The 17,590-nt window shown below is 41.5% G+C and overlaps 2 protein-coding genes across 2 annotated transcripts in view; one reads left to right on the top strand and one right to left on the bottom strand.

Annotated features, from left to right (window-relative positions):
• Positions 1–3,834, bottom strand: part of acbd6 (acyl-CoA binding domain containing 6) — a 29,708-nt gene extending 25,874 nt beyond the window's left edge. The window contains exons 1-3 of the mRNA XM_085398519.1: positions 3,361–3,834; positions 3,095–3,159; positions 2,568–2,664 (exon numbers count right to left, since the gene is read on the bottom strand). Coding sequence (XP_085254645.1) covers positions 2,568–2,664; positions 3,095–3,159; positions 3,361–3,639 — 441 coding nt within the window. The 5' untranslated portion in view covers positions 3,640–3,834. The remainder of the gene's footprint in view (positions 1–2,567; positions 2,665–3,094; positions 3,160–3,360) is intronic.
• Positions 3,835–6,400: 2,566 nt separating this feature from the next.
• xpr1a (xenotropic and polytropic retrovirus receptor 1a) overlaps positions 6,401–17,590 on the top strand; it is a 73,992-nt gene continuing 62,802 nt past the window's right edge. The window contains exons 1-2 of the mRNA XM_085397771.1: positions 6,401–6,838; positions 13,041–13,092. Of these exons, the coding sequence (XP_085253897.1) occupies positions 6,770–6,838; positions 13,041–13,092 (121 nt within the window). The 5' untranslated portion in view covers positions 6,401–6,769. The remainder of the gene's footprint in view (positions 6,839–13,040; positions 13,093–17,590) is intronic.

Genomic DNA, 17,590 nt, shown 5'->3' with positions numbered 1-17,590 from the left:
TTGAATCAGATGGCAGTAACATGTCTCAGAGTTTGAGGAGTGCAACATAAGACTGGAAAAGTGAGCAGTATTTAAAAGAAACAGCTGGAGGAACATTTTATTGCATGCCTGTGACCTTCAGGTGCACGAGTCTGTCATTAAAGTCACTGCATGGGCTCATGAACAGTTACAGAACTAAAATGTTCACCATGTCATCCACAAACGCAGGTCAGAGCTCTATCATACGAAGAACATGTGAACATGATCCAGCCGTCTTCTCCGGGCCAAAGGTCATTTAAAATTGTCTGAAACAAAGTGTAAAACTGTTTTGTGGTGAGATTGATCAAAACTTTATGGAAAACATGAACACGCTGTCCTCTGGACTAAAGAGGAGCAGGACCAAAATCCTGCATCTGTGATTGTAACGGGGGCATTTGTGCCTCTGGAACATGATCGTTTCAGAATTTCAGTACTGATGAGTGCTTTGAACATCTGGAAAGGCTGAAAGAAGCTCATCTAGAAGCTCCCATCCAGATGAGCTTCTTTCAGGGACGGCCGTGCGTATTTCTGGAAGATGATGCTGATCTAAGAAGAGTCCAGGTGCTGAAGAGGCCTGCCTATAGTCAAGATGTTTCCCAAACTGAAAACATTTGGAGCTTCATGAGATGAAGAATATGACAAAGACCCAGGACCGCTGAGCAGCTAGAATCTTATATCAGACACGAGTGAGACAAAGTGCACCAGCTGAGCAGACGCCTTTCAACCACAACCTGGGACCCTTTGCTGAGAGTCTTCCCCTGCTCGCTCTCCCCCTTTTTCTAGTCCACTCTTCACTGCTGAACTGTTTAAAAAAAAAAAAAGAAGCCAAAAAGCAAACGAACAAACAAACAGAACGAAAGAATGGGACAACGTCCTCTCCCTAAAGTCCAGCAGCCGGTCTCCTCAGTTTGCAGATGTTTACACACTGTTGTTAAAAGAAGATATGTAATATATCTGTAGATATCAATATCTAACAGTGACTTTAATAGATTATCAGAGAGTGTAAACACTTCCCTTTGTGACTAAACTGTGACACTGGTGCTCACTCACTGCTGCTACAAACTTTATCATTCCAACTTTTAGATGATCTATAAAACAAAGTATAAAAATAAGTGTTTTATCAGTATGACGATTATACTCCATTACTGCAAACCATCCAAGGTTGGTGTTGAAACCTAATGTTGTCCCAAAGAGCAACCTGTTTATGGCACAGCTAAGAAAAGAGTGTGTAGAGATGTAAACAGTCACTATACAAATTAGCACATCCCAACAGCCTTAATATGAACATTTAAATAATTACTATTCCAAAATATCAGCCACTGAGGAAACCTGCGCAAAATTTTCATTTTTCTTTCTAAATGTGCAGAAAATGAGCAGCAACACGGTTTCAACAAAATGACAATGTGACAGTGACACCTCCTGGTGAACACTGGGTACTTCACAGATGGTTCTGTTCTATATCTGTCATCCTTTTTGGCCTAATTTCAGACATCTTACCTTTAAAGGTCTGTTTTAGTTCATGTACATTTCCAGAATTTGTTATCAGGTGTATAAGGTCAGAAATTGACAAGAACCAGGAAGAAACAGAATGACACTGTCGTTCCTTATGTGGTAACTCGGAATTTTCTCTATGCATAAACATCACAGTGCACTTCTGATCCAGCAACACCCTCAGACAAACCTGGTTCACCCCCGAACACAAGCTAAACAGCGTAGTGTACCATGTGAGGAGTGCTCGGACCATAAGAGAAACAACACTCCACAGACGCATGGCACAACAAGAAAGCCGCCTCATAAGGACAAGACGCAGCTGTCCACCTTCTCTTGAAGGGGAAAGGACGCTCTTCAATGATGCCAATGTTCAGATTTTTCACAGATTATTTGAGAAAGGAGTCCATCTATGTCCACTGTGACTGACCCCTGGTGACAATGACCCACGCCTTTTTTTTCCACACCTGGGCTCACGGGATCACTACCTCCAAGAGGGCAGCCTCTTCTAGAGGTCAGACACCTGAAACTCTCAAATCTCTTGTTTTAGAACAGAAGAAGCCTCTTGGATGGGAGGGGAAACATCTTCAAGAAGCAAAGAGTTCAGTTGCCTTCTTTTCAAACACTTCAGACTACCGTGACCTGGATGACTGAGAAATTACAGACATTAGTCTATAACCAGAAAATGTGTAAAGTGACGAGAACCAGAAACTCTTTCTACATATATTCAAAAACAAGACCATAAAAGTCATAAGGAGCATGATGAATGGCAACACTGACATTCAACATTCTCTACTAAAGGACCATCTTCCATAAAATCAAATTATTACTACAAAGAAAACTGTTGCAGTAAAGGCTGAGCTGAAAGCAAACGAACTGTTATAAATGTATAATTAATGTTTTATAATCTATGTTATCATAAGATCCATTGTAATAAAAATGTTCATTTGATCTCTTTATAAACTTACTGGTGTGACCCTCCACAACAGTCACAACATTAACCCACCTCTGCATCGGTTTAGAAGCAAAATGTGGATTAAAAATAAATTCTCAGGAATTACCTTCGTGCTGCCTTCAGGGTCTAAGATGTTGACACAGGAAATATACTCTTGCATTGCTTGTTCCTGATCCATGTCTCCAAGCTGCTTCCAGGCTTGCCTGTTATGATATCACAATTACCAAAGTAATCACAGCTTTTCACACGCCGTGAACTAAAACATGAAAATAGAAATATTAGATTCACTGACTTTGGGGGAATCATTTTAATACTTTGCAAGCAGATGGGCTGTTTGTGAATAGTGGTTTATTTTAAGTAGCAGAAACATTTTTCTTCATCAAGCATCTGAACGTGGATCCCTGAGCCTGGTTCTGCCAGAGGTTCCTGTTTAACAGGGACTTTTTCCTTTCCAGTGTTGCCAAGTGCTCGTTCGTAGGGGGTCGTCTGATTGTTGGACTTTTCTTTTTATTATTGAAGGTTCTTTGCCTTACAATGAGGCGACTGGTGCCATTTAAGTAAAAGTGAATTGAATTGACTTACTTGACCTATAAGGCTTTAAAATATGTGCAAAGTGAAATCTGGGCTACTTACCATTTTCTTTGTCCTTCAAAGTCAAAGAAACCAGGTTTTGGTGTATTGCACTTCCCCACTTTGACCTATAGATACAAAATCACATTACATATCTGATTTAATGTCGCCTGCAGTTGTGAGCCTGACTCGATTAAATACCAGAGGAGTCACGTAAATGCTGAGATTCATGGCGTGTGGGGGGTGTCCCGTCTAAAGCAGCGTGGTGCAACTACTTGAAGGCTCGAGTGTGGCCGACACACGCACAGTGACATTAATCGTACAATCACCTGTTTGTAGCGAGCGTACAGGTACAGCAGCTGGTCCCTGCTGGCCGTCTGTATCAAGTCTTTTACGCGGTCGGCGGCAGACTCGAACTCGCGCTCCAGCTCTTCTCCCTCCAGCCGGTCCCCCACCTCCATGGCGCTGCAGTCAAATTTACTCAAACCCAAGTCCGAATCCGAGTCCGAGCCTGCTCCACCGAGGGGCTCTCCTGTGTCGGGCCGGGCTGGATCCGTACCTGAGCCCGTCGCGGTGTCCGGAGAGGACGACGGCGAACCAGAAGCCATTGTTATTATTGTTTATAGCGTCTCAAACGACGGGAGCCGCGGATCTCCGTGAGAAACGCGGAGAAGCGTACGGAGAGCAGCTGCCTGTTATTTATATTATGTCTGCAAAGTGTTTCAGCAAAGACTTGGATTTTAATCCGTTATCGTAGCAAATCCGCAACAGTCGGATCTCTTTCTGCCGTTGGTCCGTGGCTGGTACTGTCAATTTAAAAGCGCCGGTAAAAAATCGCTGTTAGTAAGAAAGGTTCCGACTCTGGTGCGAGTAAAGACGCGAACACGCGCTTTTCTGTATATTTGTTATGAATGATTAAACAAAAACTAAATATTGTCTAAATGAAAATAAAATGTTTGAGTTTTTTCTGGTTGCTGTGTACATGTCACGTTATCGTAGGTCAGCGGACACCGAATAATATATATTAGCTGGCTAACTTAAGCGCTAAAGTAGCTTGCAGTGGGTTTGTTGATACTTTGGGTGGAAAAATGTTTCTTGAAATCTCCTCAAATAAAAATAAAAAACTACGTAAAGTACAGCCATTTCTTTATATTCTGCTGGAAAATTGGAAATGGGCACAACAACTGATTAAACAAATCTGCAAAGATAAATCAAAATAAAGCCTATAAGGCAAAAACAAAGTCTGTTCCATTCTAATGACTTTGAAAGTCAATATTTGTTTTGAACACAGTTATTCCTCATAGCCCGAAATCTCTGTAGTAAGCTTTCTCGTCCTGTCTGGAGTCTTCAGCAATAGTTCTCAGGGCTTCTTGAAGGACATTCAAAGCTCTTCTTTGGATGTTGGCTGCCTGTTGTTCTCTTCTCTGTCACGCTGCTTCAATAATGTTGAAGGCCAGTCCATGTTTTTCTGTCCAGATATGCTTTTGCTGCATTAGCAGTGAGGTTGGGGTCATTGTCGTGCTAACAAATGAAGCCAGTTGCTCAGATGCTTTCCAGGTGGTATGGCAAGGTGGATCAAAATGGGATGGTACTTTTTGTTTTCGCAGTTTCATTTGACAAGATGTCTAGTCGAGTTTATTTCCTAGTTCTTAAGTAATAATAAGACACACCTCAGCCTTTCCTCGTTGTCTTTTTGGCAGCCGCTATTACACAGAGATCATTTCTAATGGTCCTTCAGCTGCAGGGCCAAATGTTTCTATCAGGTACCGTGTCAGGTCTTTCCTGGACTTTTTCCCCTTCTTGCCACTTATTGTCCAATATTTGTCCAGTTTCCTCCGTTTTTTCTTCCTCCTTAAAAAACAAAACAAAAAGCATGCTGCTCACCATGCTGAGATATGCAACGTTTTTAGGAATCACCTTGTTGGTACCTAGTCCAGTCTGAGTCCAGATATCCGTCAAACTGTGTGAGCTTAGACATTTTTCACAAGTTCCCCTAAAACAAATAGAACAAATTGCGTTTTTGTGGCAGACTGTTAGTAACAAAGTGGCTAAAAATGAGGGTCTGGAAACTTGGAAGAAAAATACAAGGATTGGACAGCCCGTCCATTCACTGTATACTCCATCACAGACATTTCCTGGTAGAACATTTTAGTGTGATATGTGTGCATGCGATGGGTTCTGTTTTATAAGGGACTCTCATTATCCTAAAATGAGGATAACTACAGACAAGAAGGTAATAGCTTAATTTTAAGACTCAATAAGTTTATTGACATTTGCTCTGGTGTTACTCAGCCTGAAACGAAATACGGTTTCTCACCAGCCTCTACAGTGCAATAAGCAATACAGTTTAAAAAGACCAAGTTTAAAAAAGAGCAGTAATGAATTGCAACAATAGTTATGGATAAATAAATAGCATCAAATCTAAGTTCTAAAACAAACTCCATTCACATTCGTTCGGGCAGAAAAACCCTTTAAGGGCCTCAATTTAAAACTTTTTAACGACGTTTTTCTGTCCACCACATTTTTTATAAATGTTTTAATTCTACTTGGACTCTACTGCAGCACATATTAATCAACCTGAATGTTTGCGACACCTGCCACAACACTCAGCTTTGTGAAAACAATGTATTAACATATCGTGTCCAGCAGATGGTGCTATTAACACAAAGATGTTTTATTTTTGCGTTTGGCACTTTTTATCCCAAGTACATGATGTCGCTCATCACGTTCACCAGGACGAAAATGGATTCAATAATCGAGTAGCCTAAGCTTAAGTCAATAACGTTTCTATTAAATTAAACGTTTTTTTCCTCTTTGAGAAAAAGCTCAACTTCCGAATTATTTCTGGTTCGTATCTTTCTGTTTCTGTTCTACTTCATATGCGGTAAACACGGGGAACTTCCCAGTATATTAACAGTATTAATGAGGATATTTTTACAAAGCTAGTGGTAGCCTGTTTTCGTGTTCTTGTGAACCTGTTTTTAGACCGAAAGCTACAAGCAGCTTACATTAAGCATCAAAGTGCGTATAATTTGTTGTCTACGTGACTTTCTGCCATATTATCTGCAGAGAGATAAACCTCACAGACACGTTTTAGTTAAAGAAAAACTGTATAAGTTTTAAATGAGTTATTACTGTTGGTTGGTCAGTTTAAATATATATTTATATGTCTTTAAAAAAGTAAAAAACTTTATTCCTTCTTCTTTTTGTAGAAACACACAGCAGACAGTTGCCTCTCTAACTACTGTACAAAACCCCAAAGGAAATAAAGTGAAGCGAAGACTGTGAGGGGTCCCACGGTGCACCACTAACAGTTTTCACGAGGTCCCAACAGTGTCCGAGTTACACTGCGCGCTCTGCTGACGCAACCACGTCACAGCGGTTCATAGCGATGGCGGACCGCAGTGTCCCCAGACTTGCCCAGGGAGGGACCGAGCAAAGTCACTGAGCCACTTTCACCGGCTCCAGTAACCTGTCGCCCGACCACCTGTTAAAGGGAGGCCACTGTTGTTGTTCTCGTTGTCTCTCCCATGAAATAGTATGTGGGACGGGATCTGCAGGGAGTGCGCAGACCGGGACGAGCCAGAAGTGGAGTGAGCAGGAGCGCAGTGTGCCGCGCTGACGCGCTGCATGTTGAGCCAGCAAGTTGACTGATAAAATAAAAGTCGCGTCGACGGGGAAGGGGACAGCCGCGCTCGGATTTAACAGCGCTTTGAGGAGGACACTTGTTCCGGCAAAATGAAATTCGCGGAGCATCTTTCGTCCCATATCACTCCAGAGTGGAGGAAACAGTATCTTCAGTATGAGGTAAAGCAGAATTTATGTTTTTTAAAAATGAATTTAAGGTGGGAACGGACGCTGACCAAAACGAACCTGCTTTCATAGAGCTTCAGGAAACTGGAAGAAAAGAGTCGCGATTAACTAAGAGAAAATGTAAAGTGTTTTAAGTTTGATTTATTTTTTCCAGTTTCAGTAAAGCCTGCTCCTGAGGGCAATAAACGACGGGAAAGATAAGGGATGCCTATTGTTTATGGAGGGGAAATTGACTGCGGTTGTTAAGAGCCATGGGGAGCATTCAGCGTTTGTTATTGCTGTTTGTTGATTTTAACACATATGAAAATAAACATAAAAACTCTGTTTGATTAAAAAAACAAAACATTTTTTTCATACTGTGGAAAAAATTAAAGTTATTATTATTTTCTTTATTTTAACAATTATGGAGAGCTTCACACAAAACAAAAAACTGAAGATTGTCTTTGTGTTTATTTTTCACATTTCTTTGCAAAACAACCCAATTTTCAACATTTCTTTTTGTTCGGTCACATCATTTTTTATCATCATGTTAACTGATGGTGCATTGTTAAAAAATAATAATAAAAGACGCTCTTTGTCCAAAGACCCCCCCCCCCCCCAAAAAAAAAAAAAATCACCTCCTTAAATTATTAACATTTATTTTCATCACTCTAACTAAAGACAAAGGTTATATCTCTTCCACCAATTGAGTGCAATGTGTTCCAAAAATTTCACATTTCTAACGAGTCAAAAATATAAGAAAGCATATTTTTTTGCAAGACTTTGAGACTAAAATGATGTTTATTATCATTTTTCTCAGTCAACCAGGAATAGCTGTCTGTGAATCAGCCTGCAGGGCTTCGTCTAACCTGTCTGGTTTTGATATCTGTTGATTTAGAGCAACATCTTTGTGTGCACACATGCTTTTTTGTTGTTGAGTGTTGTACACTACTTGAAGAGTATTTTAATTTCACACCCCACTTCTTGCTGGCTCTACAGTGAGAGCTTTAGTGCAGACATGCATTGACAGGACAGACTGCTCACTTCCATTTGACTCTATGAATTATAGACAAAGACCCCGTTCTCTTCACCCTCAGCAGCCCAGACTCAACAGAAGCTCAGTGCGCCGGTTTTATTTTGGTATCCTGCCCTGAATGATGATGTTAAGCTGGTCTGTTGGTACAGCAGACATTTGGATCTCTTGCTCTTGACAACATGATATGCTGTCATTGTTGTGCAATGAAAACATCTTTGGACACTATAATTAAAAGGAAAGAAAAAATGAATAGGCATAGCTGGGAAACCTGGGAAAATTTATTTAAAAATTAAAAAATGGTGATTAACATGCATGCGAGTGCAGTATGTTGTCTTTGTATGTACAGACTGAAGCACACTGAAGCCCAGGGACAGATGCATGGCCATACCAGCCATTTTACACCTCCAGTATTCAGTGCAGCACTCGCTGACCTGAGATGGATGATATATTTTCTCTGTGATTAGTGTTGGTTTTATGGTTGCTCTTTTCTGGGACATAATCTTGAATTTGACATTTAAGTTGATAATATTAATGCACTTAAGGAAGAGCTATTATTAAAGCCAGCTGAGTTCTATAATATGTCCTTTTTTCTTTATTGTATTCAGTGATCGACTCATATCGTCTCTGCATGTGATCCAGAAATTAGACATGAGAACTGAAAGGCGAATGACGAATCCTTTAAAACACAGCTGTGATTGATCACTGATGACTGACTCGTGTAGCCGGGAGTTAGTATTTACATTTTTTAACCATTTAAAATAAACAGTCTTTACAAACATGTTCTCGTCACATATGTAAGCTCCTATTTTTAAATGATGTAGGAGAGTTGCTCTCCTGTGTCTGCACTTCATACTCTTGCTCCGATCTGAATCATATATAGTTTGTTGACCGAGAATGTGTTCGTGTATTTATGTCATCGTGGGAGTCTTCAGTCTTTGTGCGACCTCTGTGACCACACACTGAGTGGGCGGGGTGGGAGAGGACTCACACCTATAGATGACGGACACTTCATTAGAAGAATTGGATTTTCCTCTGAAACGAGTCGGCAGATAGGGCCAAACATGAAGCTAAACTGAACTCGGTCGACTTCAGAGAAGTGAGTCACTTAGATGAAGCAGAAATGAATTTTTTTATTCTGGGAGATGCAAAAGCTTTGATATGCTGCTGTGATGCAACCCAAGCTGCATCACTTCGTGGGCTGTTGTTTTGGTGAAGCCGTCGCACACAGATGCGACTGTTGCATTGTAGTAATGACACGCTGACATCATTCCTGCAGCATCGTTTTCATGTAGAAGCCGCGACACTTCTGCTCATTCTGTCAGTCTCATCCAAACTGACTGTGGTTTGAAGTTATGTTCTTGGCTTTGTGTGCTGGTTGAACTCATTAACCTGCTGCACAGTTTTCACTTTTAAAGAGCGCCCTTTAGTGTGGAAAACTGTGGCGCCCATTTAGATTGGTCAGCCGGTTTCTATGCAGATGAAAAGGATGCAGCAAAGTGGCTGTTCCAGCATATAGAGGCTCTAGTTAGTAACGCACCTCATTCAAATGTGGAAGCATTGACAAGCCAATTGAGTGATTGGGCAATTAGGTGTTTGCTTTATCCTGTAGGACTGCAGTTATAAACCTGTATGCTAAACAGCTGTTTGATATGGAGGTGTGTATGTCCTGCCAACCCCAGATTTATGCCAAACTGCAGCCTGTGATTTAAATGTGATGCAACATGATGAAATCTTACAACAACAGGTACAATTTAGTGAGTTTTTCAAACGTGAATATATTAGCGCAGGTAAGATGTAGACTGTAAGTAACAATTGTGTTTGGCAGCTGTATTGAGCAGCACAGTTATGAGAACAGATGAAGGACAGTGATTCAGGTGTGTGCGTGTATGTGTGTGGGCGAGAGAACAAGGACACTTTTGCATTTAGCTCAGCAGCCTAATCACTCATGTAAGCTTAGATGAGGAGGAGGAGGAGAGTGCACGCAGAGACTCACATTTACAATTCAAACGAGCAAAGTGTTGCAGAATAACAGGGATGTGTGTGATTTCAGTGACTGTTCAAAGGTCAAGTCTTGCCTTTCTGTAATTAATCTGAGTGATTTAAAGGTCTAAACAAGCGCAGCGAGCTTTGTGTCGTTGTAGCCATTACAGAAACGTAACTGTACCCTGTTCAGTGAAAGTATGATTTATCAGCACTGCACAACAATTTGAACATTATGTATACAACAGGCATGGCATGGCAACTGCTGAGAGGCCCCATCTCTATACCTCCCTCCTTCCTTGCATCCTCACCTCATCGTTCCTCCCCCACTGGGAGGACATCTGGTCCCCGACCAGACCTGCCCTCTGCTCCCCTCCTCCCCTCCCTTTATCCTCTCCTCCCATGTTCGCTTTACATGCAGGCATCCACTCAGACGCTGAGCTGCAGATTGAAGTGATCCATAGATCCCTTCAGACTAATAATGTACGCTTCGCACTTCCTCAAGCACGATCTCAAGCATCACAGAGCAATGATTTGGCCAAATATTTTGGCTAGTGTCCTCTCAACATGATTCAGCATTTAAAGGATTGAAGTCCACACACAGTATTCACTAACATGGATACTCTGCTATAGAGATCTAGTTTCAATAGTGACATAAATCTGGTGTGGGCCATGCATCCATCCATGCATCCATGCATGCATCCATCCATCCATCCATCCATCCATCCATCCATCCATCCATCCATCCATCCATCCATCCACGCATGCATCCATCCACCCATGCATCCATCCATCCATGCATCCATCCATCCACGCATGCATCCATCCACCCATGCATCCATCCATCCATGCATCCATCCATCCATCCATGCATCCACGCATGCATCCATCCATGCATCCATCCATCCATCCTCTTCCATCCATGCATGAATCCATTGATCCTCTTCCACTTATCCAGTGCAGGGTCATGGGGGTGGGCGGCTGGAGCCCATCTCAGATGTGAGTATGCCACATCGTCATGTTAATGTTTAGTAATTCTAACTGATGGCCCTGAAAGCTTTGGCTTAGTTATTGTCTACAGGTTTCACCAATGATTACTGCAAATTTATCTCCGTCCCAAGACACCCTGCCCCCCTTTCCCGTCACAGCCATCGCCATGGCAATGCCTCCACCTTAATGAACTCCCCCTCCATCTGAATCTGTACTTCTACTTCCCACCTATCACTTGACCATATCAGCTGCTAACTGTTAGTTATTAACTGGACATCAGCGAGCCGTGTGTGAGTCCACAGTTGGTCCCTTTGTGATTTTAATCAGACAAAATGGGGCGAATGCTGCATAAAGAAATGTTTACCTCCAGGATTAGGCTCCAGAGCTGCAGTCTCACTGCATATAATTCACAGAGGAACTTAGTATCAAGTATCAACAGTCCAGGCTTCAGCTAATGCACTGGATTTCTGAGTGGTTTACACACACACACACACACACACACACACACACACACACACACACACACACACACACACACACACACACACACACACACTCAGGAGTCCTCACAGTCCTCTCTGTCTCTCCCATGTTGACCCCAGACAGAGATGATAATGACAGCACATATATTGGCACCTATGTTTTACCTGAAACATGAAATTTGGTGCAAAGCTCAGATTTTACTTCACAATTAATTTAAAGAAAAGTCCAAAATTATAATTTCCTTTTTTCCTCTTATTCTGGAGCAGTTTGGTTACAAAGATGTCCTTATTGTGAAAAAAGTTATGAGGAAATGTCCAAACGAGCCAGCATGCAGTCGTCTGTTTCCATTATCTTCACGATCAGTCTCACTGAAAAGAAGCGACCCCGTTTAACCACAGCTGCTATCTCTGCTTTGTATCTGCCAGTTTGTCTCTCAGCTTTTGTCAATCTGCTATTCCTTTAATTATTTATTTCAGAAATTGTCACATTATAATATAGTCATAGGGCAATTATGTTTTATGCTACCACTGTCTCTCTATGAATTGCCTCTTTGTTGTGTATGGGGTTTGCTTGATTATCCCAGTATCTGTATAGTCGGGGCTAATTTGCTCCAAATTGGGTCTTGGGCCCAGCTTCTGCCCTCCGGTGGGCTCAATACCTGCAGAAGGGGCCATAGCTTTTAGTGCTATGTGGATCAGGTGCCAGTCAGGAGCAGAGGTCCTGGCATCCAATTCCCAGTTGACAAGTTTGGCCACAGGGACGTGGAATGTCACCTCTCTGGTTGGGAATGAGCCCAAGTTAGTGGGTGAGGCTCAGATATACTGACTAGATCTAGTTAGGCTCACCTAAGAGCACTGCTTTCGTTCTGTAATGAGTCTCTTTGATGGGCTAAAGGGAGATCAATATACGTGCTAGTGAGAATAAGCATCAGTAAGTCTTGTTGAGTGCAGCGAGGGCTTCAGAAAGGGTAAATGTGAAAGGCTACGAATGATTTGAATGGTTTTGTGCAGGTTTTGCATGTTCAGAAGAGAGCATGGTGGTCACAGGACGCACAGACCTCTGTGATAGTGCGTGGGTTTCTTCTGAACCCTTGGATAAAAGGTGCTACCTGTGCTCTGTCCACCGAGTCATTCTTTTGTATTCATCCGTCTTTCAAGAAAACTTTTCCTGGAGCCGGGCTGGACTATGTGAGAGGCAGTGGGCAGGGTGGGGCATACTCATATCCCTTTGGTTCGGGGTTTGTATGTGTTTTTATGTTTTCATGTATAATCACATGATTTCACAGTGCTCAGTGTACCAAACACAATAATGTAGTAACAAGCGGGCGTTTTAAAATGAAGCTTATGCTGTGCAGACTTTGTCTATAATGTTAACAGCTGCCTGGTCTTTACTGTAATTTAGTTAATAGCTCTTGAAGTCCTTTTTAAGGTCCTTCTCTGTATGCAGATGTTTCTAACAATTTTCTGGCACCTTATGGTTTATTCTAATCACCCCATTTATCTACTGTAAACACACCTTTACAACTGATGGGATTTTAGATAATGAGCTAATTCAAGCAATTAGCTGTTTATCATCCCATCTAAATCAAACCACAGTCACTTTGCACATGTGCAGCCCTCTCTGTGAAATCACAGGCTCTGTGAAATTGTGAATGTCTTTTGCTCAAAGCCGCTTTTTGTTTTTGTTGTTTGCAGACACTCATATTTGTTTTCTCTTCTTCCTCATCAGGCATTCAAGGATATGCTATATGCTGCCCAGGACCAAGCTCCATCTATAGAAGGTAAGGAAGCTCCTTATGTGGATAAAGAAATCCAGACACACAGACAGAGGAAAACACACTCCCAGACACACACTTATGTACCCCCTTTTTGGGCATCACCAGAATAACAGCCCTGCTAAAAATAGGTGTAAATCACAGCTAACACGCTGCCACTCACTTCAGTCTGTGACTTAACTTTAAGCTAACCTGCTTAAAGTAATAAACACATGCAAAGAGAAGAGGGCTGAGGAGTAAATGAAGCATTTTTACTGTTTGTTTTATGTTCATGTAATGTAAACAGAGAGCGTTCAAACACCCTAAAAATCCTAAGCAACGATGGTTAACAAGGAAGACCAGAACCGAGAAGGCCAGCGGCACTCAGTGCACCAAATAGCAGGAAGGCTGCCAGCTATAATTACTCTTTGGCCTCAGAGTGTGTGTGTAGTGTGGGAAAGAATGTAAACCATTTGTTTTTATTTTAGACACCAGTTTGTGACGTAAACAACTTTCTTCAGTTGCAGGGTTTGGGTGTACATAATGATGTGACATGAAACACTTGTGAGAGCTGTGGTTATTAAACTGTGGGGCGAGCCCCGCTGGTGGATCGCTGAGCCAATTCAGGTGGGACAACGAGGTGAAAAACGTGGAAGGAAAACTCAGATTTTCATTTGGGGAACATCCGAGTTTTATGATGCGGCTGAAGTAGATTCAGGGTTTGGGTGCAGCTCGCGCGCTCGGGATAAGACGCAAGCCCGTGTAGGGATTTTTTCTTTTTCAGTGTTTTGCTGTGTTCCTGCTGAGTGGGTTTGGTGTGGATGTGAGTTTGACTATCTGTGAATGACAAAGATGTAACAGGCGCTGAGACTGCAATGATGAGAGCGCTCCATCTCTGTCAGCGTCAGACTCAAAAATCAATCTTTGTTGACTTTATTTTTGACTCATTTCTGGACATTTATTATTTATAATATTAATAAGAATTCTATTTAAAACTACATAAAGTAGTTACTGTGTTTGTGTGAATATTCTTGAATTTAGTGATATTGCCTGCTTGTTAGCAGTCGAGCTCAGACTCTCCCTTTAAGAGCGTCTCCTCGGCTAGGCAGCCTCGATGTGGATGATGAATTATTTCCTGTCTCAGGTCTGAGCTGTACTCATGGGTCACTGCGCTCTGCCTCTGTCAACTTGACGCAAGATAGGTGAGCATGTCTTATGAAAAGCGACGGGCTCGATCGATCAGTTCAAAATCGTATTCTGCCATCAGTGTGACAGAGTTCCCTGCTCGATCACAGCGATTTGTCTTCTCCTCGCTCATTTTTGCAGCGAGCACGTGCAGAGAAAGGAGTGTGATGTGTGCGAGAGTCAAAGTCTGTAGCAGAGTTGTGTTTGCTGGGAAAGCCAGAGAGCCCATAATGAAAATGGCGGCGGAGACAAATGGCATTATTGAGCCCTGAAAAGCACGCTCTCCTGTGGCCGTTGACTTTTCATAACAGAAACAATATTAGGATGTGTTATGTAGAGATGGACCGATCCGATATTACGTATCGGTATCGGTCCGATACTGACCTAAATTACTGGATCGGATATCGGAGAAAAATAAAAAATGTAATCCGATCCATTAAATATCACGAAAGCACCTCACAAAACTTGCAACACGCCGTAACTCACCTCAGAACGTTAGCACTCGGAGCAGTATGCATCACGTGATAGAGCGGCTGTGGCATGCGGGACCTGTCGGTGGTCTGGATAGCATGTGGAGCTTCGCTAGCAACCCGGCATTTCATCTCCGACAAAGTTATCCCCGAGAGAAGTAAAGCAAGTGTGTAAGTCCATCTCTGAATGTTTGTAAAGCATTCCTGCGCTAAGCTTAACAAGCGACTGCCTCTCGCTCTCCGGCTGCTACTTCAATCGTGAAACTGCTTAAATCAGCTGATCGGCTTTTCTGTCGCGAGTCCGTCTCTCTCGTTTGTTTTTGGTCCACTTTGCGCCAGAAAGAGGAAACCAGCGGCTGAACAACAGCAGCACGTTTAAGCTTGATAAGCTGTTGTTAGAATTTATTTAATATTAATTTCTACACCAGGATCTTTTTCTACGTAGCTGACGCTGGTAACTGTGCAGGGGCGGATCTAGCAAAGTTTAGCCAGGGGGGCCGATAGGGCATTAACAGGGAAAAGGGGGCACAAAGACATACTTTTCTTTCTTATTCTCATTTAAAATGTCTAGCCTTTAATAAATAATTATCTGACACCCAAAGTTTTAATTTGATGTAAAATGAATAGAAGTCAATTACTGTATATAGTAACTATTAAGTCTAATATATATACCCTAGTAAGCTATAGTACTTTTTACTTTGGGAAGGTACCATCTGTGCAGTCTGCAATTTTGTTGAAGAAAGATGTTGAATCTATTTAATATTTCTTGAAAAATAATTGATTTCTGTGCATTTTTTTTTCACACTGCATCAAATTAAGGTTGATTACGTCGATTAAGCATCATGAGGTGGCGCGTGAGGGGTGGTTCCCTATTTTTTATTTATTTAATTTTGTTGTTGCTGGGAGTTGGAACCCTATTAGTTAGGTTGCTTAATATTTACGCTAAGTACTCTTTAAAATACCAGAATAGGGAGGATGGTGTAGGTCTAAGTTTATTAGATTGATCAGTATTGCTGAACTATGAAACATTTTTTTTGCATACAGGTATAACAGAATAGCTTTAGTGTAGTTGTTGTTTTAAACTTGAGTATGAACTTGCAGACTTGCAAAATGCAGCAAGATATTTTAAAAAACAGTTTTGTTGATTAAAAAACACTATATCGGATTCATATCGGTATCGGCAGATATCCAAATTTATGATATCGGTATCGGTATCAGACATAAAAAAGTGGTATCGTGCCATCTCTAGTGTTATGAAATAAAAGCTTATCGTAGCACTTTTTCATCACATCTCCTGTACTGAAAACTTTCAGATGTGATTTAGTTCAGACTGGGGCCTGAAGACATCAGAAGAAATAGACCGACTGGACTTTTATAGCTTTTTGTTTTAATGATTTAATATAAAAGCATTTTAAGGCTGTGGTGGCTTTAACACCAGGACCAGATTTCAGTCTTTCCACGTGCACACGAGGAGCGAGAAGTCAACCCACCATCTGCTTTCTTGCTGTCACGTCCATCATGGCAGCGTCACATGTGTGCAGCACACAGACCAGCTGATAGAGATCGTTTGGTTGCTATCACATAATCAGTGATCAGAATACTGAAAATGAGCCAACTATATTTAGCAAGGCCAAATTATGTATTCGTTGCATTTTTAACATCTGAAATAAAGTCTAAATGTGCATGAAACCCAGATACAATTACACCGCTTATTGTAAGTTAAAGTGTGGTGTCCCGTGCTGATGTAGTGCAAGAAAAGTTCTGTAATTTAACTTTATGTTGTTTATATTGGAAATATTTTAAGATTCTCTTCAGTGGTGCAAAAAATAAGAGACAGTATTTTTAGATTGAAGCTGATGTTGTGCTTCTGGTGACTTGGCTCCATATTTTAAACGCTGATGAAATAGTTTCGGTAAGCTTTGCTACATAGATAACACAGTAATGTTACTCATGAGCACTAGCTGCTACCATAATAATAATAATAGAAGGCTAATATTACTGCCTGGTAGTTGCTACGTGTTAAACTCCTAACATTAACTTGTGTGGGGTTAATATTTATAGTAAGTGTCTCAAACTTGACTGTCGTTGACACCGGAGCTCTACTGACCTCCAGAAAGACTTCATCAGTGTTTCGAGTCTTCAGCTGATACTAATATTTACTGTTGCTTAGTATCTGAGCAGCACATTTGTTGACATTCCTTGTGTAGAGTAGCTAACAATGAATTGCAGTCATTGTAATGTTAAGCCCAACATTAAACCTTCATCATTTTAATGTTGGAGGAGGATTTTCCCTGACAGCAGAAACGTTGCTTTTAATTTGTAGCTTATAACTCATCTATAAAGGCCTAGTTAATTAATAATGTTAAATGTAATTACAGCATATAAACTATTTTTCGATGGAGCCTCATCAGAAAGGATTTGGTTTCCTGATGTGCTTCGTTCTGCTTTTCTCTCGCTGTCTCGCTCCCTCCTCAGTCTTTATAAAAAGCAGCTTTTTGGTATTCGGCGGGTGAATCCTCGCCTGAGGGAACCAGTTTACTGGGTTATGACTACTTGCTCACCCGCTCTGCTTTCTCACTAGACGCTGTACCTGATAGAGCTGTGTAACATAGACATTGCACTGAACAGACATTTTGAAGCTTCTGTCACGGCCTTTGCATCACTTATCTGTGACAGCACATGACCAGCAAATACGTGGAGTGCTACAGTTTGATGCAGGATTGCGTAGGCTGTGTCACGTGTGGTTAATTTTATTTATTTATCAAACAGAATTCCCTCACTCAGCACTCCTGCTGCAGAGATCCACCAAAGGAATGTGCCACAGAATAATGCACTTTCATTTTCACTCGGTTATCGTTCAGTTCAGCAGG

Source organism: Rhamphochromis longiceps, linkage group LG23, assembly GCF_057381845.1.
Source record: "Rhamphochromis longiceps isolate RC_006_pf linkage group LG23, R_longiceps_female_GT1.1, whole genome shotgun sequence".
NCBI classification, from domain to species: Eukaryota; Metazoa; Chordata; class Actinopteri; order Cichliformes; family Cichlidae; genus Rhamphochromis; species Rhamphochromis longiceps.
This window is presented reverse-complemented; position numbering and strand designations above follow the sequence as displayed.